The following is an 18837-nucleotide window of genomic DNA, read 5'->3' as shown; positions in this document are numbered from 1 at the left end:
CCCTAAGTTGGCTTTGCCAGTGTATCTGTCCATGCCGGACCAAAGATCTCTACTGGAATAAGACTGGTGATATCTTGATGCCCCTCTTGCACCTAGGAGGCAGTATTTGCAGATGTTGTTTTAACAGAGTACCTGGTGCTACCATGGCAGTAGTGTTCTAGGCAGCTGGCAGGTATTGCAGTTACTTAGCCCTGCTCAATAATTTGGGTTGACTTTCAGCATCACTGGAGCATTTGGTTTTAATTGTAGGTAATTCAGCGTAGGAAGTTCATTATTTCAAAATCCATGCCTGTGACTTCCCTGCACTGAATTGCTCCCAATTGGTCTAATATTTAGGTCTAGGGTAGTGGCTTTTGAAACAATGTATGTTATAAATAAAAAATAATGTAGTAAACGTAGGGAGGTGTTTTGGGTCCGTCCTCTTCTGCCATTGATTGTTGAAAGTGTCACTCACATTTGGTACATTCAACAGGACTACTTACATGGAGCTCCTTCAGCCTTTGCTTTGGTGGAAGTGTTGTTCATCTTTTGGATCAGCCAACACGACGCTCATTCGATGTTGGAAGTGCCAGTCATAATGACTGATGGCGTTTTCACTCTGTCCTGCCAGAGTCGGCTAGGAGGACGAGCACCAAGAAGGAAAGTGGTCCATCACCATTCACCACTATGGGGCACCGCACACCAGTAATCATGGCAACTGTTGTATGTGGCATAGAGAGTGAGACTCCAGACAGCAGCGTAGTCATCATATCACAGACAGCAGGGTGCCCCCATCCCTTCAACCATAGAGCTAATGAGACATAAGACCCTTACTGTCAGTGCTTAATTTGTAAAATAATTAGTGCCAGTGCCCAAAGCTATGCTCCAAACCCTCAACCGTTGCTATTAAATGTCAGCGCACTGAATACCAAGGCTGCGTAGTCTTGAATCCACCTCATACCTCTTTAATCCTCTATATACCCATTTATTTAATCCTTGCTGGTCCCAGCTTTCTCCTTCAGTGACACTTTTCAGCCTTTCTCTTCTTTCTTCTTTCCCATTTGTGTGTTTCTCTCTCTCTTGCTCTATATAAATGTCTGATGAGGAAAAATAAATGCTGGCCCCCAAAAAGGAGTGTCGGTGGTCCCCGTCCGGCAACCACAGGCTCAAATTAAGCACTGCTTACTTTTCATATGGCAATAAACTGAGGAGCGGGTTTGGCTGTCCCTGTGTTCAGTCTAGGCATTGGAGTTCTTAGCATTTTTCTCATCACACGTTTCAGCTCAGCCTGTCTGTAGGTTCTGCAAGATTGGAAAAGGAGAATGTTCTGGAGGCCATGCTCCCTAAGCAAACATTCACATGGAATTCACATTCAGACAGAGCCCTTAGCATGGAATCACAGTCTTCAGACGCCCTCCACCTAGCTCGCCCCATCCCTGCATCTGTCATTCTGCCTCTACATGGCTCTCCCTATGTCTGTCTTTTCATCCTTCTATTCTTCTCTCCCCCAGTAGCATAGCCCATGTGTCATGGATCCTACAGCAAAAAAGGAAATGGGCTTCTGGCTGTTTGAATGCTAAAGTACAGCAATAATCAGGGCTCGGGCCGCAGCACCACTGCACCTGCTGCACCTATGGAAGCTACCTTTGTTCTCTCTCTGACCTCTCTGTCTGACTCTCCCTCTCAATCGTTCCCTGACCTCGGGCCTGATTTAGATCCCAGCGGATGGAATACTCCGTCACAAACATGATGGATATCCCGTCCTATTATGATCTCCATAGGTTATAATGGGATCGTAAAACGGCAAACGGGATATCCGTCACCTTTGTGACAGTATTCCCCTCCGCCAAGATCTAAATAAGGACCTTTTTCTGTCTCTCCCTGTATTTCCTTCTTTCTCTTGTATCTCTCTCGAATTCTCGCTCCCATCTCTTCCTGACTCCCTGCTGTGAGCCGTACTTAAAGTTTTGAACAAACTACAAATACTTGGCCCCTCATTGTTTATTGTTTTAATTACACCGAAATACTCTGAGTGGCCCAGGGAGTAGAAATGCAAAGTGTTGAGTGCTTGATTTCTGTTTTACCTACACGCTAAAAAGCGTCTACTGTGAAATCCCGGCCCTGATTCACAAGCTGAATTCTGTAGTACGTTTTGTAGTATTGTAAAACACACCACAGAGTGTACATTTTGCATATACTTATATGTGAGGTGTTCTCCACCCCTGATTGCAAAGTCTCAGCACACATAAGTATACATTTCAGTTGTGAATGTGGGAGGGACACAGGAGAGTGGGTGGGAAAAGTGGCAGACTTACTACTAAAGGGGAAGGTATTAGGTAACAGTGAGAGGGGTTTAGGGAGGGTCAGACAGGGGTTTAGAGAGTAAGCTAGTTGCATTAATCTTGGGGTGGAGATATGTAACTTACACTTTTGCAGTAAGTTCAAACCTGGAGTTTATCAATACCAAAAGTAGTAAACTTACTACAAAGTATAACCTTACTTAAAAGTGTAGCTTACCTTTGTAAATCAAGCCTGCAGGGAATAGCCTAGTCATTCTTCATAATGTCTGTTTTGTTTTTGTATCAAATGCTATGCCAAGCGTTCAGCTATATCTGCAGGTCCAGCAGTGTGTTTTTTCGGCCTTGTTTCCTCACCTCTACAAAGACAGTAGACACTTCGAATTTCATCAGTTTACTTTGCCTTAAAAAGCATCACATTTTATGAACACCTCGTTTAAAAGTCCGCTTGGTCAGAGACCAAGTCCACTGCCAAAAGTTATCTGAGGTGTGCAGCTGTGTCCAGGTGCCTTTGCGAGCTTACCACTGCATCCCTGAAGTTCTTGATGCCGAGTGGGAAGGCATGGTTGGCCACCAAAATCTCACGAGATGCCTCAAACCATGCAAGATAGTAACTGAAAGGTCACTACTTCTCCTCCAATAAGTCTGCATTCAGCCTTTAGAGAGAAAAACAGTGACTAGGCCCAGGAAGATCACTGTTGGTTGTGGGTTGCAACACTTGGGAGGCAGTAGTAGTGCACAGCTGCAGTGTTCATGGCATGAGCTCTTTGCACAAGTGACTAATTATTTGAGTAGAGGGAAGAGGAGATAAGGCAGATGGAGTTAGCCTCAGCAGTGAGGAGATGGGTTCCAAGAATGATTATAAGAAGAAATAAATGTGAAATAAGACTTTGCTTTAATGTGCCTTCACTTGTCCCATGAGCACAAACTAAAAGGCTGTCAGTTGCCAGAGGGAGAGGCAAGGGTGTACTTTTTCTGTTCATTAGGTGCAAGGAGGCTTGTTCATTGTGCACTAGGGCTTGAGCCTCCTGCCACTGATGACGTTTGTTCTATACACACAATGATATTCGTTGCCCACAATGCAGCCATTAAGCGTTGCAAGTATCTTGCACAAGTGTGTCTGTGCAAATGTTTGCTGCACTCACAGGCTGGGGTTCTGTCAGCGTGAAGCAGGAACAGAGTTAGCAGGGCTGAGCTTGCTGTGCTTCACCCCCAGTAAAGACACAGGCCTGCAACACCACCTTCAAGCTGTGCATCCCAAGAATCTTGAAATGGAGGATTGCCGTTTCAAGATGGCTGCCTCATTTAGAACCTGCCGCCTCCTGAGATAACCACCAGAGAGTGTCTACCCATTCCCATGAGTCATGACAGTGATCAATTGACTGCTAGGCAGCATCCCTGGTTACTTACAAGAAGAGTACATGAAGTTAATATTTGCCCTGGAGTCCATCAGTGAAGAGTGTCAGCAGACCCCAAAACATAGGTGGTCATTACGACCTCGGCGGTCTTTTTCAAAGACCGCTGATGAACCGCCGCGCTGAAGACCGCCAGTGCAGGCGGTTTTCCGCTCAGCGAATTATGACTGCTGGCAGCCCTCCGTCCTTTTCCTGATGGAGAGCCGCCAGCAACCATACTGGCGGTCGGCGGGGAAGTGGAGGTTGCTCCACCTCCACCGCCCCGTCAACAGAACACCGCCCACCGAACCACGTTCCGTGATTCGGCGTGGCAGTGTTCTGTTGACGGGGTGCTGGAGGCGGAGCAGCCCCCATGGATCCCATCCCCTCCCGGAGGATCTACGGAACTGGTAAGTTGGTCGTCCGTTAGGGGAGGGGGATGGGGGGGTGTTGTGTGTTGTGTGCGTGCATTGGGGTGTGCGTGTGAGTATGTAGAGGGGTTGTGTGAGTGCGTGTATGCATGCAGGGGGTGTGTTCTGTTTTGAAATGTGTGCGTGTCTGTCTGTATGTGGGTGTGCATGTATGACTGTATGTGTGGCTGTTGGCATATTTGTTGATATGTGTGCGGGTATGTGTGTTGGTGGTGTCTGCATGCGTGTAGGGTGTGTGTCTGTTTAGCGATGTTGGGGTAGGGGTGGGGATGAGGGTCCTGTCACCTTTGGGGGGTGGGAGGGGGTGAGGGGCGTGGGGGGAGGACTCGGGTGGGGGCGACCCATATCAGTGCCAGGGAAGGGATTCCCTGGCACTGATAGTGCTTACCGCCATGGATTTCATGGCGGTGCCCAACCCCATGAAATCCATGGCGGTCAGCCGGGTCGTGATACCGCCGGCAGTCTTGTGATGCCCGCCGGGCTGAAGACCTAAGTCTCCAGCCCAGTGGTTGTCTCCGCCCTGGCGGTCCGAATGGAGAAGTGGCGGATGACCATGGCGGTAACCGCCATGGTCATAATTCCATTTTTTTTACTGCCACTTCTCCACCAACCGCCAGGGTCGTAATGAGGGACATAGTGTTTATTTAGGATATTTCAACTCGCCCGGACCTCCGTTGTACAGATCCCACTGATTGTCTCAATCCTGGAGCAAAGTGGCAGTTCTTACCATGTTCCAAATTATAGAGTGTATGTATGTGGTCTCTTTTTATTTTAATGGATTCCACCGGTGCAAATCTAACATCTACTATGGATTAATGAGTGACAGCAAATTTCAACACAGTAAAAACAAGAATTGGCAAAGCCATTAGGCCTGGTGTTGACCACCATACTTTTGACTTTGTCAATGCTTGTTTTGTTTTGTCAAGAATTTCAACAAACTTTATTTTTCCGGAAGCAGCAGGGCCCTCGTCAATATAAAAACAATGTCTTAAAGTAAAAATGTTGTGGCCTCAAAAAGCACACATTGCCATAATAGTCCCTGGCACTTTAAGGATCTACTTTGTGTGTGGATGCGCTCCATGTGAAAGGGCGGAATACCGTAACACAGTGAAGTTAGCCAATGGCTGAAGTGGGCTGACCTATTGCCCCATACTGTATGCTGTAGTGGGCGGAAGCAAAATGACTCAATAACAGACCAGTGGATGAAAATGGCTAACTAAAAGCCAATGTAAGTATGTATATTATACATATGGTCTTGGCTAATGCCAGATCTAGTTACTCAGTGGTGCAAATCTGAGTATGTATTGAAGATTACTGATTTGTAGTGCAACACAGAATATGCCCTAATTATTACTAATTAATGGGGCAAATTTGAACATGCACTGCGGTTATTGAGCAGCCACTACATCTTAACACACAGTGATGCTGGAAACCTGAACATACGTAGCAGCGGTAATCTTTTACATATTGTAGGCACACTTGGCATGATGGTAGCCACCCATGGTGTAACAATTGGAGTTCTATACTTAAAAAATAAATAAAATAATTAGCATTATTTTCTTAAGATTATTACTGTTGCAGGCCTCAGCATATAAGATTAATGTAATTCAGGCACTCTTGCACCTTTTCACCCATTCATCCACTCACAATTTAAAACATTCATGCATGCACTCAACCATTCATCCATCATCAATGCATTCACTTACCTAGTAATTATCAATGCACTCCAGCACTCATCCTTCTATCCAGCTCTTTTTTCTTCTCACATTCATCCACTCTCCCATCCACACTGTCACACACAAAGTCGTTAATCAGTGAAGAAGCACTTTCACTCAAAAACAACCAGGCTTATTGTATTTTCCAGTGTTTGTTTAAAAGGGGCGCTTCCTCAGACTCCCATACCCTGCAGCATAGATGCCAAGGTTTCAGACTGCTATGTGTGACATTTTCATAAGTTCATTGTTATTATTAGTGACACTTCAATGACTATGAATGACACTTTCTCATAAGCAAAATCAAGCAACAAAGGCAAGGGAGACACTGACTTACTGGTATAAAAATCATTCATTATAGCTGAGCGGCCTACCGCCCTGAGGTCCGAGGCGCCACCTGCAGCTACCTGAGTTCAGTTCAGTTGCATGGTTCAGTGCGTCTTGCTGAGCTCAGGCTTTCTTAAAAATTATGTTGTGTTATCGGTCAGGAATTCCCATACTGTTAAAATCCATTTAAGAAGGAATTTGCAGATGATTCTGGTGCCAGAAATTATAGAAAAACCTGAACAGAGGTCATGCAGGTGCCTACTCAGAATGATTCTCCGGCATTCAACTGCCCGAAGCCTGGCCAGCGAAAGTTCCCTGTCAGTGACACTGGGGTGGCACCATTTGCCCTTAAAACACTCAGCAAGAGGGAAGGTGCCACCCCAAGAATAACTTAGTTTGCTGATGCAAGGATCAACAGGCCACGCAACTGTCGGCAGCCGTGGCGTTGCAGGGGCGTCTTAGCTGCTAATCATTACAGTGAGTCAGCTGAGCCCAATGTAAATCTCCCACACTAACGTGACAGGAAGTTAGATTCTATTAAAGACACGGAGGCGAAGATTATGGTTTAACTTCTTTACTTATAGCTCTAACAGCAAAGTGAAACGTAACATGGAAGAAATAATTATAAGCAAAAGTATGAAGGAGGTCAGCTGTTTAGATACTGTGACCTCATGTGCAATGCACCAATAAGTGAACAGTCTCTGGTATAATGATCCTTGCTGAGCAGCAACCGTCCTCTTCTTTGCCATAATAGCAGAGAAATACGAACAGTCCATTTTTGATATGTCTTGACTTGTAACATAAATGAGAAAACTTGAAACATTCCAATGTAGAAGGCATCCATCAGAAAAGAACATCATCCATGACATTGTGGGATCCACCAACTGCATTTAAGCTAGAAAATAATAGTATCATTAACTATTCAGGTGTCTTTAATAGAATTCAAACCTCCTGTCATATTAGTGGGGGAGATATACATTCTTTTACAAGACCGGAGGCTCAGTTATGACAAGTGTAAAGCTGTGCAATAACATTAGACGAAACATGATTAATTGGTTTAAAATAGAGTGTTTGGAAAGTTGATTCTCTCGAACAATCTGCTGCTTTAAGGATATCTTTCAGACGGCCTACTGAAATAAAGGCTTTGGAGGCCATCTATCAATCAATCAATCAATCAATGAATCAGGGAATTTGTAAAGCGCAATACTCACCCGTGAGGCCATAGCTCCTCTGAATGAATGGCCACCGAACAAGGTAGTGTCAATGCCCGCCTCTGCCATGATCCATCTAACCCACCTGGCTAATGTAGAAGGAGACACAGGAGCATATGTTTCCCTGAAAGATATCAGCAGTTGGGATACTGCTGAAGGGGGAAAAGCAGCAGTGTGGGATTCCTAACACTGAAGGCAAGAGCCCACACACAACCTCTTATATTCATGGAAAGCAGGGTAAATCATTGAGGATGAATTTGTTTTTGTAAGATAAAATGTTACCCCCTGTGGAGAAAATGATTTATTATCAACATCAAGTGGCTTAACATCAGAAACTCTTCTGAAAGATAACAAACACAAGAGCAATGTTAGTCTTGCAGACAGATGTTTCAAAGAAAGGAATTCATTATGGGGCCAAGGAAGAAAAAGATCCAATACCACCTTTACATCCCAAAGAGATGAATATTTTGGCTTGAAGAGAAGTTTGATTCTGATTGATTATAGAGCTCTACTTACCAAAAAATATTTACCTATTGGTTCTCCTTTCACGAGGACGTGTCCTGCAGAAATAGCTGAGCGGTAAGAATTGATTGTTCTGTAGCTTTTCGAGCCACAAAAAGTGTAACAAGGAAATTGATTACATCTACAGGAGATGCAGATATTGGATCAATCTCTTTCTCCACACACCAGTGAATCCAGGAAGCCCAGGCGTATTTATAACCAGATTGAGTGGAAGGAGCCCAGGAATCGTTGATAACTGACAATGCGCCTGCCGAAAGTCCTGTGACATGTCAGGCTGTCCTGAAATCTTCCAGGTCATCAGATGCAATTGGCCTTTGATGATCAAATCATGAGGATGACCTTGAGGGTTCAAGGGAAACTTGGGAAACATGGGAATTATTCTTGGAAAGTCCACAGAGAGAAGTTGAGGGAAGCACACTTGCGAGGGCCAGAAGGGAGTTATTATTATTGTGGCGTGGTCCTTTCTGACGTGAAGGAGTGTTCAAAGAATCATTGAAAAAGGAGGAAAGGCGTATGCTTGGAAAGAGTGACATGGTTGGAGAAAAGCACCAAGCACTTCTGCAGCTGGATCTGGTCTCCAGCTGAAAAATCGAGGAAGCTTGTGGTTGAGGCGGTATGCAAATAGATCTACTTGTAGGGGGCCCCAAAGATGGATAATCTTGTGGAAAATCGGGTGATGAAGGGACCAATCACTGTTGTCTACTAGAAATCTGGAACCCAAATCTGCCACTGAGTTGGAAAGTCCTGGAATGTATTCTGCTTTGAGTGAAATCCCTTTTTCTAGGAAATAGTGGCAAAAATCTTTGGCAAGATCTGCCAGATCCTTGGACTTTACTCCGCCCAGTTTGTTTATGTAACGTACCGCTGAGACGTCCATCCGCAGAAGAATACAACAATTTACTTTAGTTGGAGCTAGGCTTTTTATAGCAAAGGAACCTGCATGCAGCTCTAAGCAGTTAATATGATAATGCATTTCTTCTGGGGACCATTTCCCTCCTGTTACAGCATTTCCGCATCATGCTCCCCAACCTGATCTGCTGGCATCAGATTCTAACGTGATATCTGGGGCTTAGACAAAAATGGATCTTACATTCCAGACTCCCTCTGGGAGAGCCACCACTACAACTCCTCCTGTTCCTCTGCGGAAAGGGAAACTAATGCTGAGTAAGAGAGGCCCCTTTGAAGATGACAATCCTTGAGGCGTTGGAGCGCTCGATAATGAAGAGGAGCAGAAAAAAGGTGAAGAAATACAGAGAAAACTGCTCTGAGGCAGACTCACTGCACACTTGCAAGGAGAGGGCTAAGGCCCTACAGGAATTGCCTAGTTCAGACATGTAGATATTTTCAGGAAGAGTGAGTTCAAATGCAAGTCAGCACTGTCTTCCAGGCTAATGAGGCAAGCTCATGAAATGAAGTTCACCGGAGCTGTCAAAAGTGTCTTATTTGTTTAACAAGAGAGCAGAAAAGGAACAGCTTCAGCACAACTGAAAAACAGGGAAGTGACAGGCTGAATGAAGCAGGCTGAATGAAGCACAATGACACTGCGGTTGAAGCCAGCACGCAGTGCTCAAAGGTGTGTGGAGACAGCGGAGAGAATCAGGTAAATCATGCACAGCTGAAGAAAAGGCGGGCGCCTGACGGTTCATGCGCTCGTGTGCTAAGGGTATTTATTAAAGAAGGAAAAAGACCAGACTTCAATAAATGAGAGAAAATACAAGGTACACAACATACAGTGCATATTAACCATAAACGTCACATTAAGTCAAATAAATGTATATTTATCTCTGCTAGAGCAGCAAAGAAGAGGACAGTTGCTGCTCAGCAGGGATAATTATACCAGAGACTGTTCACTGATTGGTGCATCTCACATGAGGTCATAGCTGATCTAGACTGCTGACCTCCTTCATACTTTTGCTTATAATTTTTTCTTCCATGTTATGTTATGTTTCACTTTGCTGCTAGAGCTATAAGTAAAGAAGTTAAGTCATAATCAAGCCTCCAGTCTTGTAATAGAATCTGCCGTGGCACCAGCCGGAGGTGAGAAGTCCTGCTTGCAGGCTCAGGCTGCTAAAATTAAATTAATATTCTTGTTGAATAAATCAACAAGAACATGTAGGTCATGAATCACACACTTACAGACCTGAGAGCGTCTGACGAGTCTTGCAGCACGGCACTGTGAGGCACCAAACTGGAGTCACAGGCAGCAGTGCGGCAAAGAAACATAATTGCCACTTGCTGCCTAGCTCAGCCAATCAAATGGACACAAAGTCTGTGATTATTGTTGCAGTCACGTGACGCCGCCACAGCTGGCCAGAGCTGAGGGAGTCTCACAGCAGCAGCTAAGATCAGATAAGGAATGGAGCCACTAACTCAGCTGAACCGCCCTCCCAGGCCACGCTGAGTGCAAGCAGCACTGAACAGTGTGCCCACAGCACTCTGCCAGGGCAGCGCGTGGTCCGCGCTGCTTGCTTGAGTGAGGGCAGCGGCGTTCCCATCTTCCTCGTGTCTGCCTCAGCATCGGTGGTGTCAGGAGGAGCTATAAATGTGTGACTTTTACATTTTAGTGCAGTGATGCGGACCACCACACTAGTATGCGTTAGTCTAACCCCTGATGAGTGGTACTTGGCAGGACTGCCCTGACTTGCCTAGGATAAACCTTCTCCCTCTCTTTGGATGTTCCAGACCCCTAGAGCTCAGTGCCAGGCTGCCTGCAGAGCCACTATCGTCTTACGTTCATGCGTCACAGCCCACCTCTTTAGCTGCTGCAGTATTTAACTTCCTGGTTCTGCTGGATACTGCCCTTGGCACAATGTGTCTATCTCTGGGACCTGCTCAGACAGCACTGGATATCCTGAGGGCTGTTTACTGGTGAGGCCGCTGCCACTCTGAATTAAGGGCACATGCTTGGGTCCTTACGTCTGCAGTGCAGCCTCATCTGGGCCCTGAGGAAGCAAAAATCTTTGTTCAACAGACTCTCAAAACTGGAGGCGAACACAGAGAGGTCCCCTACGTATAGCAATATACTGCCTACCTGGCAAACATACTGCCTACCTCTTGCCTATTGGGAACACCTATTTTCGATGACACACAATAGTAAGGCAGGTACACAACTTTACAATTAGTAAAACAATTATGTTACCATATCAGGAAATACTGTAACGCCGCTTCATCCAAAGGAAAGCTGCGCTTCTTGGCACCAGTAAAAACTAGTGCTAACACCACATCACACCTTTAGATGCCAAAAAAGCAGTGCTACCTGAACGTAATTTCCATTTCAAATCAAATTTGTGATATCATGATTTCTGCTAGTGGTAGCATAATTACCTCCATAATGTTATTACCATCTATTCCCTGATCTCAGTGTAAACGAGGGCCAAAGTATTTTTTACAGGCACTGTTCTAATAGTGCCCTTGGACATGGCCAAGGTAACGACAGAACACATCTCCCCTGGATGCAGAGGTGCACCCTAGCTTTACTTTTTAGGATGATTCCTGCATCTGCTTACAGGATGTCAATGTTGCTTTAGTGCATTTTTTTTTATATTCAACAGGGATTGTTGCTGTAGTGCAATTATCGGCTGCTCTAATTGTACCTCAGCAGTAAGTGACCAGTATTTACTACCAGCGGTAATAGTAAATTACAGCATGCGATACTTCTATACCAGGATCCACTGATCTCAGTTTCACATATCCAGACGTATATGTTTTTTTTTTTTTTATCCCAACCTATGTTTGTTGTTAGTAATTTTGCGTATAGGGCTTGATTCACAAACTGCACTTTGTAGTACTTTTTGTGGTACTACAAGACATACTACAAATTGCAATACACAAACTACGTGTGGAGTTTTACGCCTCCACATTACCTATACTTAACGTGTATTCTTCTCCACCAGAAGTGCAGAGTCTCTGCACAAATAAGTGTAGATTTTAGTAGTTAGTCTGGGTGGGACACAGCAGAGTGGCTTAAAGAGGGAGAAGATTTCTAGAAAAGGGGAAAGAGGAATAGTAAGTGGGTCTTAGGTAGTGTTAGGGAGGGGTTAAGGGAGGGACATCATCCACCCACACAAGACTAAGCCAATTGCAATACTAAATGGGTGGAGACATGTAACTTACACTTTTGTAGTAAGTTTGCACTTTGAATTGCAAAACTGAAAGTAGTAAACTACTCCAAAAAAGTAATCTTACTTTGAAGTGTAAGTTACCTTTGTGAATCAGGCTCTAAGTGCTTAATTTGAGACGACGGTTGCACTGACACTCATTTTTATGCACCAGCACTTGTTTCGCGTCATCAGACTTAGACCCATAGGAAGAACAACAGAAAGACAAAAAATGAAGACAGAAGGAGGAAAAGAAAGATATGAAAACAGTGACAATGGGCCATATTAAATAAAGTGAACACTGAAAGTGCAAATTTACAGCTGGTCTGTGTCTCAGTTTTGAGATGACTGGCCTATTATGTAGTTGAGGTCTTCAGGCAGTGGGTGTGGTACTTTACCACTATAGACTGTGTTGTCACTGGAACAATAAAGGAATGTGCTGCCTTTGACTGAAAATGCAGCTTTTCTTGACGTCTGTAAAGGAAACAATGGAACACAGTGCAATGATATAACAAAAGTAAGATAACAGCACAGCAAAACACATAGCAGGGTACAAAAAACAGTCAAAATAGACTGCAACACAACTAGTGTAAAACACAGCAACAACAAACATAATGCAGTAGTGCAGCACAAAAACACAAGAGTAGAAAAACAACAAAATACATCACCAACATGAAAATGCAGCACAACTAATATGCTCAAACAGTACGGTCATATGTTCCCACCTCCACAAATCTGCTTTCGTAAGGCAGTGGTAAGAGGTGTTTGCATCAAGCAATGCCTTACTTACCACCACGGATAAGTATTAGTGCCACTCAAAAATGTTTTGTGATCTGGACCAGGAAGTCTACGGTGGGGAAAGTAGGAGACAGGAAGTAGAATCAAGACTGACCAGTCTTGGTATTCACAAAACATTCAGCATTCAGCTGTACTTGCGGTGGGTACTTAAGAAAATCTTAAAGCCCTTACCTTATTTATTTAAAATGTTAAGTACTGCTTGCATTTATCATGAGTTCATGTTGCACACACTGAGAAGGGATCTCCTGGCTCCTATTGCCCCGTTGGATGAAATACTCAGGGATTTCTTCTCCCCATCATCTTGAACTGATCCACTCCCTCAATGTTTCCTAACTAGGTCTGCAAAGTACATGCTCTGATACATGCAAGCGCACATACAACACGCATCGTCATATGTAGGCAGTGGAAGGAGAGTGCGAAATGCAATACCGTAGGATGAAGCCTGTTACACCTCTAAGGGCCTTGATGCATTCAGCAGGCAGTGACTGCTTGATCTCTGTCACTTCTCTCCACACAGCACACTTCCGTAAGTTTTCTGCACTCCGAGAACTGGAGCTTTCTATGAACCGGATCCAGAATCTCAAAGTCAGCGCTGGAGACTTTCCCCACCTTGAAGTGAGTGTCAGAAATCCTTTCCTAGGGCACGTTGTGTTATTGTTGCAAATGAGTAGTGTTTCTCAGTTGATAAATGCAGTGTTGTATATTGCTTCCAAAGGGATCCATATAGTGAACATCTGGGCCGTATTACGTAAAGTGCCCTGCGGATGCAACAGGCGTTTGCGCCTGCTTTGCATGCGGGGCACTTTGGTATTACAAAAGGGGCTGCAGATGCTTGTGTGGCCCTTCTGTAATAATGATATATGCACATATAGAGCCAGCGCTACCATTAGAGGACATTCCCTCATTTGCATGGGGGCGTGGCCTCATGCAAATGAGGGAATCACTTTACCTCTGCGCTCACGACGTGTTACCGATGTAGGCGCAGAGGCAAAGATGCCTTTAGAAGGAGCACTGAAAGTGCGCCACAAAAAGGTGATTTGATGTGACGATAAGAAGTAGGGAAAGTATGTATTGTGTATGGGTATGGATGAGGGGAGAGTTATGGCTATTTCTAATCCTGTAATAATGTTTCCAATGTAACCCGCGTGGAGAGCAGTTGAGCTCCAAAAGTGTATTATTATTGAATATCAAATGAGTGGGTATTTTTGTACTGAACAATAAATATAATGAAGAAGTGAAACTATATTCTCTGAACAGTTATGAGTGTGTGTATATATATATATATATATATATATATATCTATGATAGAAGTTTCCAGAACATTGAAATAAAAGGTAGGCTGGGGTTTTTAATTTCATTTGCAGTTTTGCCCTGTCCCAATAACCATGGGCCAGATGTACGAAAAGGCTATTTTGCATTTCTTAAATAGCGACTTCATAGAAATCGCTATTTAAGAAATGCAAAATGCTATGTACAAAGATACCGATTTCCTAATAGCGATTCCTACAAAGTAGGAATCGCTATTAGGAAATCAGTATTAAGAAATCCCATTGCATTTGAGTCAATGGGCCGGTTTTGCATTTCCTAAATAGCGATTTCTTATTAAGAAATCGCTATTTAGGAAAGGTAAAACCAGGAATGGCAATAAGGCCCCCCTTGGTGTGCCCCAAAAATAGGGGTGCACCTATAGAGCACACATATGCCTAGGGGGCATGTGTGTGCTCTATTGCAATTAAAAAAAAGCAACTTGGGGTGCTTTTTTCAAATTACAGATGGTTACTACTGACCTTAAGTCAGTGGTAATTGCGTCTCCAAAATGCCCAATCCGCATTTTGGAAATGCATGGTACATCAGAATAGGGAATGCAAATAGGAAATCCCTATTTGCATTTCCTACTCTGGGAATCGCAAATTAAGATTTCTACAGGGTAGAAATCGCAATTTGTGATTCCTTAAAGGGCTTTGTACATTAGAAAAGCCCACTTTGCGTTCCTTAGCGGCCCGAAATAGTGATTCGAAACCGTTAAGAAATGCAAAAGGGCTTTGTATATCTGGCCCCAAATTTACACAGGGGGTCCCATTTTGGCTTTGATCTCACAGAATTGCAGTCAGGCTGGTGCCAGCAGTCCGCTGGCGAGGGTTTGGGTTGGGAGCGCGCTGTGGCCCAGAGGGTTGTGGGAGGAGGGGGTTGGGTGGCAGGACACCAGGTAAATATTTTTCAGTATGGGAAGGAGGAGGTGCTGTAGTGTGGTTTGTGGGGTTGGGTGGCAGAAGGGCAGGTATTCTGTTTTTCCTTTTTGGGCATGGGGAGTGGGCAGGGGTATAGGGATAGGGTGGTGTTAATAGGTGGCATATTTCCATCTGTTTTTATATGCATAATTGGATTTAAGAAGGGGAGGGTGTATTTCAGGGGGTGGTGGGTTTGTCTAGCAGGCGGCTAGGTGTTTAATTTTTAATCTGAAAGAGGGGAGGGAACTCTATGGTGGTGGGGTGGGTTGGCAGAAAGCCAGGTTTTTAAAACATTTTTCCCATGTTATATATGACTCCGCCATTAGTCGTCTGCCTTTGTGTATATGTTGGAACCAGGGACAGATTATTTGGGAGGGGCATGTACCACATAACATTATCCTTGGGTAAAATATGAATAGCAGAGATGATTTTCACCTCAGGGTTCTGAATCACATCATAGACAACTCAGACTTTGCTTTCGTTATCTATTTGATGTCACTCAGAACACTTGGTGAATAACATCCCCGTTACTATAACTCATGGTCAGACTCATGGTTGGTCGAGCTGTCCAAGTCTTGCCACCTTGTTACTAGTGCGCTACACACCCCCATCAGTTCCTCAGAATAGAATCTACTTGGCTGAATGCTGTTTGTGTGAAAATCTAGGAATAGCTGTGATTGGTACCAGGAATATTGGCTGCCCTTCAACTTAAGACCCTAAATATGAGTGACTGTTATTCCGATTCTGTGGAAACCTGAGTTTCTGCCACAATCAGAATTACAAGTTTATGTGGGAACTCCCAGTTCTGGCCCTTATCACATACATGTTCGACTTGAAAAAATAAGGCAAAATCTGTGTGGGGGTAACAACTCAAAATGGAAGAAACACAGGAGGGAACAGATGTGCAAACACCAAATTCCAAAGTTATTCTGCATTCCTCAGGTCATAAGTTGTAATAATGTAGTAATACCTTAAAACTGGAATTACTGTGCCCCACGGTATTTGTAATTCCAGATGTAGGATTTGGAGTGGGGGGGCTTGATGTCATAAAAGTGCATTGATTCCATGTCTGTTGTGGGATACATAAGATACTTCTAATGGACTTTTTGTTTTAATTTATTCAGATTCTGGACCTTTCTTATAATAACCTCTCGGCAGATGATGTCCTAGCACTTGGAATTCTCCCTCGCCTCAGAGTCCTGCATTTGACAGGAAATGGTCTCACTCACCTTCCTTCGGATATGGCCATCTCAGAGTTGTAAGTATGTTTGACACAGTCCTTAAAAGTTTCTAAACTAATGCTGGAAAGTACTGCTAGCTCAAGCAAATACACCTTTGAATGTGACTGTTCCAGTTTTTGAGGTAGAGCAGTCAATTTTTTTTCTTCTGACCTGGTTTAAAAACAAGAACTGGTGAAAATTGTGGCCTGTTCAAAATTTTGTAGCAGAAGATATGCATCTAAAAATCGCGTGGAGGCCTGTCTTTTTTTTTTTTTTTTTATAACCAAATTTTGTATTTGTTTTCATAGTAGAGTAATATAATGTTACATATTGCTTCATCCCGACATACCCAGCCTCCCCAATCTTTTCTCATAAGTAAGACTCACTCATCATATATCTAACACATATACAGAGCATTTTACAAATTATCCACCACATCAGGTCCTTGGCCATCAGTCCATTTAGACCAAACTTTATCATATTTCAGGGGGCATCCCCTTGCCTCGTACATGGGCTTCTCCATTTGGGCACACCAGTCCACTGAGCAACCGAGGGGGGACTACTCGCCTACCAGTATTTTGCAGTGTCCCTCTTTGCAACCATTAATGCTGTGCATGCTAATTGTCTGTCTGCTCGGGTACCCCCCACTCCCTCCATCACTCCCAATAAAACCATTATTGGAGACACCTCCACCACCATGTAAGCGCTGATACTACCTGCTCCCAGAACTGCTCAATAATGGGCCAAGACCATACCATGTGAAAGAAGTCCGCTGGAGACCCGCTGCAACGCCCACACTTGTGCGAGGGTCTGAGCCCTGCACAGTGCATGCAGTTTGGGGTTAGATATGCACAATGCTGGTAATATATTTGAACTAGCCTCAGTTTGGTCGATATGACAAGCACTCGCGGCGCCATTAATGCATCTCTCCAGTCCTCCTCCTCCATTGGCCCTACTCAGGCCTCCCATTTAGTTCTCATGAGAGGGAGGGTCTCCGAGGCATTCAAAACAATTGATCGGTAGATTTGGGAGATACCCCCCTTGCCCAAGGCCCCAAGCAGTAGTTTTGCTTCCATGGGACTGAATTCTGGAAATTAAGTAGCCTCGGGTATGTGGGACCTCAGTGCGTGTCTTAGCTGCAAATATTTATGAAATTGCGTTTGTGACATCATGTATCCTTGTTGGAGCTCCTGAAAGGATTGAATATTCTTCCCAACCCACACATCACCCATTACAGTTATACCAATTGCGTCCCATCTTGAGAAATCCCCCAGAGCAGTCGCCTCCCTCAACCAGGTCCCTTCCCATAGCAGAGTCTGGAGTGTCAGCTTCTTCCACCATCCTGTGTGGCGCTGCACCTCCCTCCACCCCTTGACTACCATCCTTGTTACTTCCAGAATGTCCTGTGTGACCTGGTCCCTGTACATAAGGCCTGTGATGCGGGACAGCCCCAGGCTACCGACTTCCAGCCTGTAGGTCAGGTCTGGCCAGCCCCCTGTAAGCCATTCATGGAGCACGAGAACATGGGTTGCCAAGTGATAATAATATATATTGGACATTCCGAACCCTCCCTCATATGTGCCTCGCTGACAGACAGTTCTACAAGGCGCCTTCTCTTGTCCCGCCAGAGGAAGGAAGTCTCCAACCCACCCATCTCTCTAAACCACTGGGATGGTAGTTGTATAGAAAGGTTTTGAAGCATATAAAGAAAACGTGGCAACACCAGCATCTTAAATAGGGCAATGCGCCCCAGGCTGTTAAGGGGCAGTGAGTGCCACTTCCTCAGGTCTGCCTTAACTCTGTGAACAAGTGGTGTGACATTAAGCGCTCAAGTAAGGGAGGGATCCAATGCTATTTTGAGTCCCAGGTACGTAAAACTAAGCCGCCTTATGGTCAATTCTGATTGCCACTCAATTGCTTCCCGAGCTCCAGTCAATGGGACCAGTAGTGATTTCTTTGGGTTGATCACTCATCCAGACGCCTCCGCAAACAAGTTCAGGAGATAAATGCTTCTGGGCCCACTCTCCAACACATTGGACAAATATAACAGCACGTCGTCCGTGTATAGTGCCACTCGATCTTCCACCCCTCGAGGTCAGCACCAGCCCTTTATCAACGGGTCTTCTCGGAGCATGTACCCCAGTGGTTTGATGGCCATCGCAAAAATAAGAAGCGACAGCGGACATCCCTGTCTTGTTCCCCTAGTTATAGGAAACAACTCGGATATCGTCCCATTAACCAGTACCCTGGCAGTTGGGCCGCAATATATCAAGTCTACCATGCGTTGGAACTTGTCACCCAATCCTGCTTCAACAAGTACCTGCCTGAGATATAGCCAATCGATAGTGTCGAACGCCTTTTCGAAATCTATTAGCATCAATGCTAGGTTGCCCCGAAGAACATGTCTATGTGCTAGCGCGACATTCAGCCGCCTTATACAGTGTCTCGTGCTACGTTTGGGCATAAACCCACATTGATCTGGTTGTATTAAATACCCAAGAACCCTCCGCAGACCGGGTTCTAATATCGTGGCAAATATCTTCAACTCCCCATTGATCAGTGATTTTGGTCTATAGTCTGCACAGCTTAAGGATGGGGTCTTTGTCTTGGGGAGAACCACT

At 44.6% G+C, this 18837-nt stretch overlaps 1 protein-coding gene across 2 annotated transcripts in view; it reads left to right on the top strand.

Moving 5' to 3' along the window:
- The window catches only part of XRRA1 (X-ray radiation resistance associated 1), a 183863-nt gene that overhangs the window by 43089 nt on the left and 121937 nt on the right, over positions 1–18837 (top strand). For both annotated transcript variants that reach the window (XR_011194838.1, XM_069203812.1), the window contains exons 6-7: positions 13286–13383; positions 16121–16254. Coding sequence is in view for 1 of the 2 variants with exons in the window: in XM_069203812.1 (XP_069059913.1) it covers positions 13286–13383; positions 16121–16254 (232 nt within the window). In the remaining variant the exon portion in view is untranslated. The remainder of the gene's footprint in view (positions 1–13285; positions 13384–16120; positions 16255–18837) is intronic.

The sequence above is a fragment of the Pleurodeles waltl genome, chromosome 8, assembly GCF_031143425.1.
Source record: "Pleurodeles waltl isolate 20211129_DDA chromosome 8, aPleWal1.hap1.20221129, whole genome shotgun sequence".
In the NCBI taxonomy this organism is placed as follows: domain Eukaryota; kingdom Metazoa; phylum Chordata; class Amphibia; order Caudata; family Salamandridae; genus Pleurodeles; species Pleurodeles waltl.
The sequence above is the reverse complement of the archived record's forward strand: the minus strand, read 5'-3'. Positions and strand labels throughout refer to the sequence as shown.